The sequence below is a fragment of the Hypanus sabinus genome, chromosome 13 (genome assembly GCF_030144855.1).
Source record: "Hypanus sabinus isolate sHypSab1 chromosome 13, sHypSab1.hap1, whole genome shotgun sequence".
In the NCBI taxonomy this organism is placed as follows: domain Eukaryota; kingdom Metazoa; phylum Chordata; class Chondrichthyes; order Myliobatiformes; family Dasyatidae; genus Hypanus; species Hypanus sabinus.
The window spans coordinates 60,621,576-60,634,085 of record NC_082718.1 but is presented as its reverse complement, the minus strand read 5'-3'; the positions used below and the strand labels follow the sequence as shown (position 1 = coordinate 60,634,085).

The 12,510-nt window shown below is 40.1% G+C and overlaps 1 protein-coding gene across 3 annotated transcripts in view; it reads left to right on the top strand.

Annotated features, from left to right (window-relative positions):
* The window catches only part of eea1 (early endosome antigen 1), a 158,759-nt gene that overhangs the window by 80,564 nt on the left and 65,685 nt on the right, over positions 1–12,510 (top strand). For all 3 annotated transcript variants that reach the window (XM_059987735.1, XM_059987733.1, XM_059987734.1), the window contains 3 exons: positions 4,195–4,350; positions 6,463–6,581; positions 8,716–9,004. In XM_059987735.1, the coding sequence (XP_059843718.1) occupies positions 4,195–4,350; positions 6,463–6,581; positions 8,716–9,004 (564 nt within the window). The remainder of the gene's footprint in view (positions 1–4,194; positions 4,351–6,462; positions 6,582–8,715; positions 9,005–12,510) is intronic.

Sequence of the window (12,510 nt, the reverse complement as noted above, 5' to 3'; positions counted from 1 at the left end):
ATGAAGGCATACTTGAGAGGTCAGATAATAAGTTATACTTCTAAAATTAAGAAGGAATATATGATAGAAATAGATCAATTGGAAAAAGAGATTACAAAATTAGAAAAAGAATCTCAAAGAAATATGACAGAAGAAAAACAAAGACAACTTATTAATAAGAAGTTACAATATAATACACTCCAGACATATCGAACAGAAAAAGCAATTATGAGAACTAAACAGAGGTATTATGAACTAGGTGAAAGATCACATAAGGTCCTTGCACGGCAGTTGAAAACAGACCAGACTTCTAAAACAATAAATGCAATTCGAACAAGAGTAAATAAAATTACTTATAAACCTTTAGAAATTAATGAAACTTTTAAGAATTTTTATTCTGAGTTGTATAAATCAGAATCACAAAATGATAATGTCAAGATAGAAAGATTTTTATCACAAATAACTCTTCCAAAATTAAACACGGAAGAACAGAAGGGATTAGATATGCCTTTTACATTGAAAGAGGTCGAAGAAGCCCTAGGATCACTTCAGAGTAATAAATCTCCAGGAGAAGATGGTTTTCCGCCTGAATTTTATGAAAAGTTTAAAGATTTATTAATTCCTCCTTTTATGGAGTTAATACATCAAGCGGAAAGAACGCATAAACTTCCTGAATCTTTTTCAACAGCTATTTTAATAGTATTGCTGAAAAAAGATAGAGATCTTTTAAAGCCAGCATCATATAGACTTATTTCTTTATTAAACACTAATTATAAAATAATAGCAAAAGTCTTATCTAACAGATTATCCAAATACTTACCAAAATTAGTACATATGGATCAAACAGGATTTATTAAAAACAATCAGGAGATAATGTAACTCGGTTATTAAGTATAATTCATTTGGCACAAAAGTGGGAGGAAATGAGTGTGGCAGTTGCTTTGGTTGCAGAAAAAGCATTTGATAAATTGGAATGGGATTTTTTTATTTAAAGTATTGGAAAAATATGGATTAGGAGTATCTTTTATAAAATGGATTAAAACCTTAAATATTAATCCCAAAGCTAAAGTAGTGACAAATGGTCAAATTTTTACACCATTTCAGCTAACAAGGTCAACTAGGCAATGTTGTCCATTATCACCTGCTTTATTCGTGTTGGTGATAGAACCATTAGCTGAATTAATTAGAATGGACCCAGATATTAAGGGTTTTAGAGTTAATCAGGAAGAATATAAGATTAACTTATTTGCTGATGATGTTCTGCTTTACTTAACAAACCCACTGCACTCGTTGCGTAAATTATCCTGTAGATTAGAAGAATAAGGGAAAATATCAGGTTATAAAATAAATTGGGAAAAAAGTGCAATTTTACCTCTTACTAAAGGAGATTATAGTCAATGTCGATTAATAACTCAATTTAGATGGCCGACAAATGATATAAAATATTTAGGTATGAGAGTTGATAATGATATAAAGAACTTGTATAAATTAAATTACTACCATTACTGAAAAAAAATTCAAGAAAATCTTGATAAATGGATGGTATTACCAATAACATTAGTAGGTAGAGTAAATACCATAAAAATGAATATATTCCCTAGACTACAATACCTATTTCAATCACTACCAATACAACTACCTCAGAAGTTTTTTCAAGAGTTAAACAAATATGTGAGGAAGTTTCTTTGGAAAGGTAAGATGTCAAGAATATCATTGGAAAAATTGACATGGAAATTTGATCTAGGAGGGTTACAACTTCCAAATTTTAAGAATTAATATAAAGCAAACCAACTTAGATTTATTGCATCTTTTTTTGAGAAAGATAAACCGGCAAGGATTAGAATAGAACTAGATAAAATAGGAGAAAATATACCAGAAGATTTTATATATAAATGGGAATCTAAATGGATACGGGAAAAGAAAGAATCTCCTATATTAAAACATTTGATTGACTTATGGAATAAGATAAATGTTGATGATGAGACAAAAAAATCTTTATTAGCAAAGAGATCTTTAATTCAAAATAGACTTATTCCTTTTACAATGGATAATCAACTTTCATATAATTGGTTTCAAAAAGGGATTAGATATATAGGAGATTGTTTTGAAGGAGGTATATTAATGTCATTTGATCAATTAAAGAATAAATATAAAGTATCAAACAATACTCTTTTTTGTTACTTTCAACTAAGAGCTTATTTGAGAGAAAAATTAGGTCAAACAATGTTATTGCTGAAATCTAATGAAATAGAAACTTTAATTCAAAAAGGAAAGATTAAAAAATTTATTTCTTATATGTATAACTTGATTCAAAAACAGGCAATTAAACAAGGAGTCCATAAGTCAAGACAAAAATGGGAAAGTGACTTGAATATTAAAATTGAAGAAACAAATTGGTCAAGACTATGTCTTGATCGTATGACAAATACAATAAATGTCCGGTTAAGATTAGTGCAATATAATTTTTTACATCAATTATATATTACACCACAAAAAATAAATTAATTAAACCCAAATTTATCCGATCAGTGTTTCCGATGTAAACAAGACATCGGTACTTTTTTACATTCTACTTGGTCGTGTTCTAAAATTCAACCTTTTTGGACAAATTTAAGAGTTTTATTGGAACAAATTATAGGAACACAACTTCCACATAATCCAATATTATTTTTACTAGGCGATATTGAAGGGATAAAACCGAAACCCAAATTGAATAAATACCAGAAAGAATTTATAAAAATTGTATTGGCAGTAGCCAAAAAGGCTATTGCAGTTACTTGGAAATCTGATACATAAGTATAGATCATTGGAAGAAGGAAATTTATGGCTGTATTCTACTTGAAAAAATTACTTACAATTTAAGAGATAAATATGAAACATTTTTGAAAATTTGGCGCCCTTATTTACAAAAGACAGGATTAAATATATAGGTGCTCCGAAGCTGAAATAATTGGTTATTTGGGGAGAGAAATAAATATATATACTGAAGTTATTACGAACTCCATGGAGCATATGGGGATCTTCCGATATCCAGGCACTCTTTCTTTCTTTCTTTTTTATATAGGGATTTTAGGGGGGAGGGGTAGGGTATATATATATTTTTTTTCTCTCATATATTTTCTTTTATTTCTGTAATTATTTGAAAACTCAATTTAAAAAAAAGTTTAAAAAAAATGTATGAACGATGTCAGTCACAGTCATAGAGCACCATAACAGGCCTTTCAGCCCACCATGTGCATGCTAATCCCTTTGCCCATCTATTTTATTTATTTACTACTTATTTAGAGATACAGTGTGGATCAGACCCTACTGGCCCAATGAGCCACACTGCCTAGCAAATTACTGATTTAACCTAATCATAGGACAATTTACAATGACCAATTAACGTACAAATAACAACAGGTACTGTAAATTCAGCAGCACCTAAGTAGGCAAAGAGTAGAAGGATGCTGTCTTAAAGGGTAACCAGTACATCTTTGGACTGTGGGAGGGCTACAGCAATCCTGTTTTCCTGGATTAAGACAACATCCCTCTATTCTTTGCCTATTTGGGTGCTGAAGGTTCTAAAGTACCTGGTGCTATTTGTATTAATGTTAAATAACGTACTTTGTTTCAGTAGCTCTGCTTTCAGTTGGGAGTTGCAAATAGCCCAGGCAGTGATATATTTCTCTGTAAATGTTTTAAATGCAGTGTGTCCAGCTTGGACTGCAGACTGACATCAGAAATGTCTGATGGTCTGGAGGTGGTGCTGATGTATCCCCTGAGTGTTGTAATCATGTTCCTGTGTCTGTGGAGACACCATCATTCCTTCCATAGTTGATGAGAGTGAACTATCTCTTCACCTGTGACCCAAGTGCTCACTGACTACAGTGACCGGCAATCTCAATTTTAAAATTTAAATCCATTTTCAATCCATCCCAGTTGCCTCAAACTTCCCCAAGCCCAAATCATTAGATCTCTGTGCATTGCTGATTTGAGCCTTTGCTTGGCCCCGATCTCGGAGCGTGCCAACAACTTCAACATTCCTCCAGTATTTCTTCCTCAAACCCTCCTTGTCACATCTCCTTCTGTAGCCTGTGTCTCGAATCAAAGTTTAGCTTGTCAGTCATTGTGGGCATTATAACACTAGGCTTGTGATGGCTTGAGACATCTTACCATGTTGGGGTACTACAAGTCACTGAGCCAATATCTTATGGAGTTGCTTTATTTCCGCAGGAGCTGACCAAAGTCAAGTCTCAGCTGGACCAATTGACATCAACACTTAATGAGAAAGCAGAGTACTGCAGCCAACTGGATACCAGCCTGAGAGAACACAAGGAGAAGCAGCTCCGTTCTGAGCAGAAAACCGAGCAGCTGGCATCTCAAATTAAGGTTTGCAGTGCATGAACAATAAACTGTCTCTGAACATATTCCAAATACTGAATTAGTAATGAGCAGCCACACATTTCTCTGTTCAATATCCAAGTCTGAGAGAGGAGAATGGCGATTTATTTTCATGTTTTGCTCATTTATACTTGCAATGATGTCCATCTTATGTCACAAAAGTATTTTAGAATAATCCTCAGGAGGTATTTGCATAGCTGGGTAATTAGAACAACATACACACAATGCCAGAGGAACTCAACAGGACAAGCAGCATCAATGGAAAGGAATAAACAGTTTATGGTTCAGGTTGAGATCTTTCATTAGGACTCAGCCCAGTATGGGTCCTGCGTGGAAATCAGAGTCTCTGCCCTAAATAGTGACGGTTTATTCTTCTCTATAGATGCTGCCTGACCTACAGAGTTCCTCTAGAATTGTGTGTTATTTTTGAAAGGCAGAAATGCCCACGATGTGCACTACAGAGTCACGGTCATGTTTTAAGGGCTTTGGTCGACATTTCTAGGTATTAGCAGTGTTGGAGATAGGCAATGGAATACACCTTGCAGATGTTCTTTCAAACAAAAACTTACTGGGATACAGTACTACGCAAAAGTCTCGGGCACATATACATAGCTCATGTGCCTAATGAAGTCTTTTGCCCAGCACTGCATTTGTCAACATGAGCGAATCTGTAAATCTGGCAGGAGCAAAGGATGTTGGGAATGGCGAGGGGAGGGGGATGTGAGACGGGTGCCAGAGAAGGAGTGTCAGGGGTGGGGTGTAGTATGGGTGCAGACACACCCAGCCCTGAGACACCAGGCAAAATCATTTGATTTGATTTATTGATCATTACAGAATGTCTCTCTGGTGCTGCCCTCTCCCTTCCCCCTTTCCACTCTCTGTCCACAATAGAGACCCATATCAGGATCAGGTTTATCGTCACTCCAAAAAGTTGTTTTTTTTTGTGGTTGCAATACAGTGCATCACATAAAACTACTACAGTACTGTGCAAAGGACTTAGGCACCCTAGCTATATACATGAGCCTGAGACCTTTGCACAGTACTGTATATATGATCTTTTTTTTATCAAATAAGACTTTATTTCCCCAAAATCAGCTTGGTTTGACTTTCCCTAAAGTGTCAACCACAGTTTCAGATAAACTACCCAGATAAATCCCATGACCGTGAAACCAGCTCCCCAGCGCCCCTGTGTCTCTCTGCCACTAACCTGTCAGTCTGGAGTCTTATGTAAAACTCCCTGGATGAGCAGAACTTCATAACATTGGAGGAACTCCGCACCAGCTAAGCAAATAGTTGTCTTGACCTCGTCTCTGGCCTCCTGAACCTGCACGTTAAAAGGGACAACTCACGAGAATATGACACCTTCCCTTACAGTACACAGCATCTTGCCTTGGAAAGGTATTGCTGTCTCTTCATCACTAGGTTTAAATCCTACACTAAATCACGACTTTCTCCACATGATCTGTGGGGTGATGCAGTACCACAGCAGTTAGTGCGATGTTTTACAGCACCAGCTGAGAGATCGGGGTTCAGTTCCTGCCCTGGCACTGTCCACAATGAGTTTGTACATTTCCCCCATGATTCCTCTGGGTGCTGCAGTTACCTCCCAAATTCCAAAGACGTACAGTTAGGGTGAGTGAGTTGGGGGCACGCTAGCTCGGCTCCAGAAGCGTGGTGACACTCGTGGGCAGCCCCAGCATAATCCCAGCTAGTTTGATTAGAAACAAACGACATATTTCACTGAGTGTTTTGAAGCACATGTGACAAATAAAGCTAATCTTTAATCTCAGGAAGCAGGCTTCCCACTGGCATTGAGTAAATACTAGACAGTCAGTTGGTGAATTGTTTCGATAAAAGTAAACCACGTGAAGGCTGAAACTTGTTGTGTGCCCTGTATACTCTAGAGATATTAATGGCTCACAAAAATCAGGTACATTGGTTTAAGATGCTGCAAGCAGCTTTGGAAATGAAGTTTAAATCCTATTGTGTGCAGGCTCTATGTGCTGTGTACTGTAAGCAGCTAATAACTTTTAAGTGGAGGGGGAGTGGTTTCTCACAGGTGCTGGCTGAAACAGTGCTGTAACGAGCTTTCACTTTCAGAAGCTGGAGTGTGACGTTGCGAAGGCAGAGCAGAATGAGAAGCGAGCCCAGGGAGACCTGAAGCTGCTCCACAACCGGATCAAGGAGCTGAACCTGCAGCTCGAGGCAGAGGCAAAATCGTAAGGACTCTAATTCTGATTCAGTGTTTGCTTTGTCTCGAATCTTGCAGCACAAAAAGAACGATGGGAGGATTTCATTGAGATGTATTGAAAGGCCGAGGTAGAGTGCATGTGGAAAGGATGTTTCCAGCAGTGGGAGAGTCCAAGACCAGGGGCACGGCCTCAGAATAGACTGACATCCCTTTAGAACAGAGATGAAGAGTTATTTATTTAGCCAGAGGGAGGTGAAAATGTGGAATTGATTGCCACAGATGGCTGTGGAGGCCCGGTCATTGAGTGTATTTAATTGGAGGTTGATAGGTTCTTGGTTAGTAAGGGCATTGAGGGTTTACGGGGAGAAACGAGAATAGAATTGATAATAAATCAGCTATGATGGAATAGCAGAGCAGACTTAATGGGCTGGATGGCCTAATTCTGTTCCTGTGTCTATGACCATTCAGCCTCTTTGCCACACTAGCTCAGTAAAAGCTGTCAAATTCATTGTTTCCTTCTAAGTCCTTTCAATTATGTATTCAGTTCCTGTTCCATAAAGTTAACGGTTTTTTTTTATACATTGTTTTAACTGTTTGTAACTGTCAACTATCTCCCAACTTATCAGATCTCCTAATCTTTGCTCTAAGTGGCTGGTGAAAAAGCCAGTTAGGACACTGAGTATCCGAGCAGTTGTGTGAAACCACACTTGGAATACTGCAAACAGTTTGCTTACCTTGTTACAGGCAAAATGGAAAGAGTGCAGCAAGGACGGGATGTTGCCGGGATTCGAGGGGCTGAGTTAAGGAGAGGTTAGCCAGGTTAGGTCTTTACTCCTTGGATTATAGGAGAATTACAGAAATGTTTAAAATTATGAGAGCCGTGGTTAAGGTGACAGTAATAGTCTTTTCCCCAGGGTAGGAAATCCAAAACTAGGGGGCATAGATTTAAGGTGAAAGGGGAAAGGGTTAGAAAGGACCAGAGTGGCAACGTTTTCATGCAGAGGCTGAGGTGCGAGGAGAAGTGGTTGAGGGAGGTAGAATAGGATTGTTTGAGAAGCCCTTGGATTGGTACATGGAAGAGCAGGACTGAATGTAGGGAATTCCCAGAGTTTGTAATGACTTAACGATATGTGCACTCGTGTATAAGCTGTACTCCTTTCAGTAGACTAGTATACCCCTCACGTTGTCTTGTACACTGAATTTTTCAGTAGGGCATAGTATTTCTTCCTTCTGGAACACCGTGCTTCACAACACTGACTGCTTTCATGTGCCCATTTTACCAGTCTATCTGTGCTCTCTTAAAGTGTAGTACTGTTCTCCATGATGCATATTAGATTTTGAATTTTGTGTCATCACCAGACTAGGAAACCTTGCCCTATGTGTATCCAGCTCCAGACAACTTCTATGTTTTGGAAGGTGTTGAGATTTTGATACCAACCCTCTGGGGACACTGCTGTTTTTTGCTTTCTCCTGCAACAGCAGCCTGTTCCCTCTACTCCTTTCTGCCTAGCGAATTCCAAGTTCACCCCTCGCTCTGTCCCGCTGGAGCTGTGAAATGTGTGTTCAGTAGGCCGAGCTTTCAAAGATCAAGTGGTACAATGGTTTCAGGTCAGGGTGGAGGAGCAACATCTCATATTCTGACTGAGTAGCCTCCAGCCTGATAACATGAGCATCGATTTCTCTTTGGGTCATGTCTCCCCCTACCCCCTCTTCTTTTTCCATTCCCTGTCCTTGCTCCCCTCTTGTCCCTTCTTTTCTCTTCACCTGCCTCTCAGCTCCCACTGTGCTCCTCTAGATTTCCTTTCTTCCATGGTCTGCTGTCCTCTCCAGTTAGATTCCCTCTTCTTCAGCTCTTTACCCTTCCTGCCTATCACCTCCCAGCTGCTCACTTCACCATCCACCCACCTAATTTCCCCCTCGCCTGGTATCACTAATCATCTTCCAGCTTGTACTCATTCTGCTGGCATCACCTTTTATCCTTTTCCCCCTTCCTTTCCAGTCCTGGTGAAGGGTCTTAGCCTGATCAGCTGATTCTGTTCCTCTCCGTGGATGCTGCTTGACCTGCTGAGTTCTCCCAGCATTTGTGTTTGTTGCTCATTACCCGTCTGTCTGATGGCCAATTGTTAAAACAGGGCTGATGATGGACTTTTCCTTATTTCCAGTCTTAGTGGCACAAAGCAGGAACTGGAGGAGAAATCGGAGGCCCTGAGTGAGATTAGGAAGCAAGTGCAGGAATGTGAGAGTAAGAAGGAGCTCATAGCAGAAGAGCTGATGCAGAAGACAGAGAGTGAGAGCAGGCTGCAGGGGCAGCTGGTGGCCCTCGGACTGGAGAAGGAATCTTTATCCAAGGAGCTGACAGATACCAAGGAAAGTCTTTCCAGGACTCTCGAGGAAGCACGAGCGGAGTGGGAGAAAGATCGGCATCTGCTGAAAGCTGCTGCTGATGAGAAGGTCGGTGTGAATTGGAATTGGTTTTTTATGCAGTGAAAAGCTGGTCTTCCTGCTCATACGTGGTGCATTGAGACAGAGCAAGGAAGAACAATAGCAGGAAGTAGAGTGAAGTGCAACCGCTACACAGACGGTACAGTGGCATGCAGAAGTCTGGGCACCCCTGGTCAAACTTTCTGTTACTGTGAATAGCTAAACAAGTAAAAGATGACTTGATTTCCAAAAGGCATAAGTTTAAAGATGACACATTTCTTTAATATTTTAAGCAAGATTACTTTTTTATTTCCATCTTTTACAGTTTCATAATAACAGAAAAGGAAAATGGGCCGAAGCAAAAGTTTGGGCACCCTGCATGGTCAGTACTTAGTAACACCCCATTTGGCAAGGATCATAGCTTGTAAATGCTTTCTGTAGCCAGCTAAGAGTCCTTCAGTTCTTGTTTGGGGGATTTTCACCCATTCTTCCTTACAAAAGGCTTCTAGTTCTATGAGATTCTTGGGCCATCTTGCATGCACTGCTCTTTTGAGGTCTATCCACAGATTTTTGATGATGTTTAGGTCGGGGGACTGTGAGGGCCATGGCAAAACCTTCAGCTTGCGCCTCTTGAGGTATCATGGATTTTGAGGTGCATTTAGGATCATTATTCTGTTGTAGAAGCCATCCTCTTTTCATCTTCACCTTTTTTTTTACAGACGGTGTGATGTTTGCTTCCAGAATTTGCTGGTATTTAAATTAGTTCATTCTTCCCTCTACCAGTGAAATGTTCCCCGTGCCACTGGCTACAACACAAGTCCAAAGCATGATCAATCCAACCCGTGCTTAACAGTTGGAGAGGTGTTCTTTCCATGAAATTCTACACCCTTTTTTCTCCAAACATACCTTTGTTCATTACGGCCAAAAAGTTCTATTTTAACTTCATCAGTTCACAGGACTTGTTTCCAAAATGCATCAACCTTGTTTAGATATTCCTTTGCAAACTTCTGACACTGAATTTTGTGGTGAGGATGCAGGAAAGGTTTTCTTCTGATTACTTTTCCGTGAAAGTCATATTTGTGCAGGAGTCGCTGCACAGTAGAACGGTGCACCACCACTCCAGAGTCTGCTAAATCTTCCTGAAGGTCTTTTGCAGTCAAACAGGGGTTTTGATTTGCCTTTCTAGCAATCCTGCAAGCAGTTCTCTCAGAAAGTTTTCTTGGTCTTCCAGATCTCAACTTGACCTCCACTGTTCCTGTTAACTGCCATTTCTTAATTACATTACGAACTGAGGAAACAGCTACCTGAAAACACTTTGCTATCTTCTTATAGCCTTCTCCTGCTTTGTGGGCATCATTTATTTTAAGTTTCAGAGTGCTAGGCAGCTGTTTAGAGGAGCCCATGGCTGCTGATTGTTGGGACAAGGTTTGAGGAGTCAGGGTATTTATAAAGCTTTGAAATTTGCATCACCTGGCCTTTCCTAACGTTGACTGTGAACAAGCCATAACCCTAACAAGCTAATTAAGGTCTGAGACCTTGGTAAAAGTTATCTGAGAGCTCAAATCTCTTGGGGTGCCCAAACTTTTGCATGGTGCTCCTTTCCTTTTTTCACTCTAAAATTGTACAAAACAAAAATAATACACTCATCTAGGTTAAAATGTTGAAAAGAATGTTTCATCTTTAACTTCATGACTTTTGGAGATCGATTAATCTTCTACTCAACTATTCAGAGTAACAGAAATTTTGACCAGGGTGCCCAAACGTTTGCATGCCACTGTATATGTGAATGACAGCCTCACCTGGAGGAGCTGTTGTAGGGCCCTGGGTAGGGACAGCTATTGAGTTATTATTATCACGTGCACTGAGATACAGTGAAAAGCTTGATTTGCATACTGTTCATACAGACCAGTTCGTTACACAGCGCATTGAGGTAGAGCAAGACAAAACAACGCCAATGCAGAATAAGGTGTCACAGCTGCAGAGAAAGTGCAGTGCAGGCCAACAATAAAGTGTAAGATTAATACAAGCTACGGTCAGGAGTCTCTTTTAACATACAAGAGTTCTGTTCAGAGGTCTGATAACAGCAGATTAGAAGCTGTTAAGTTTTTTACACAGCTTTCTGCAGCCGCCTGTGGTCACATTGTACATTGAAAAGCTTGTCTTGCATACTGTTGTTGCAGATTAAACGCTTACACAGAGCATTGAGGTAGAACGAGGTGGAACAACCAAACGCAGAATGAAGTGTAACAGCTACAGAGAAAGTGGAGTTGAATGATCTGCCTGTGGATGACTCACATGGAAGGCTGCTTTGGGCCCCGGATGATGGTGAGGGAGGAGGGCAGGGACAGAGAAAGTTCAGTGCAAGTGAACAATAAAGTGCAAGATCATAAGGAGATTGTGAAGTCCGAGTCCATCTTATCAAGCTAGAGAACAATTCACTATAATAGTCTTAGTGCCCAGTGAGTATAGCTGTTGAAAAGAGATTCCTTCTTGAGATTACCGGCAGAGATCTTCAACGGTAGAGTATCTGTATTGCTGTGCTGGAGACCTAGGTTCAGTCCTAACTTTGGGCACTGACTGGGGTTTACAGGTTCTCCCCGTGGCTACGTGGGTGCCCGCCGGTGTTTGTTTTCCTCCTCTGTCCCATGTATGTGTAACTTGTGGGGGTGGGTGGTTAAGCAGTCGCAGAAAATCGCTCCCAGAGGTTGCAGATGATGGGATTGATGGGAATGTTGAGAGAGTAGGTTACAAGGAAAATTAATGGGGGAATGGGATTGCTCTGTGAACCACTATAGTCTTGATGGGCTGAATGGCTTCCTCGTTAAAAATTTTATTTAGAAGTACAGCATGGTAAAAGGCTCCTTCAGTGAACCCGTGCTGCTCAGTTATGCCCATTAATCTACTAACCCATACGTCTTTGGAATGTGGGAGGAACCCATGTGGTCACAGAGAGAATGTACAGACAGCAGCAGGACTTGAACAAGGACCACTGGTGCTGTAAAGTACGCTAACCACTATGCTACCCTTCCGCTATGTTGTGTGGAAAAATGCCCTTTATGTCTTTTGTGACCTGCCCGGGTTCCGTTTCAGCCCGAAACATCATCTGTTTGCTCTTTTAAATGGACACTACCTGGCCTGCTGAGTTTCTCCAGCAACTTGTGTGTGTTGCTCAGATTTCCAGCATCTGCAGATTTTCTCTTGTTTATGGTGGGAAATTGCCTAGTTTCAGGGCATTTTAGGGGGTAGTTGGGAGTGAAATGATTTAATGTTATTGTGAGGCCTGGAATCATGGGAACTCAGCCACGTAGGGGCCACACACTTCCTTCTCTGCGGAGCAGTGGGCTTCTATTGCAGTCCTAAAGATCCTGCTTACTTTCCCCAAAAACACTAATTTTATTCTTCAATGGTAAATACATTTGCATTCTCCAAACAGCATTTCTAATAAAAATTTGAGCCTCTGGGATATTAGTTGAGATTTTCTGGATTTTAGTCTATTATCATAGTCACTAGCTTTAACCACAATTTCATGGTTTAAA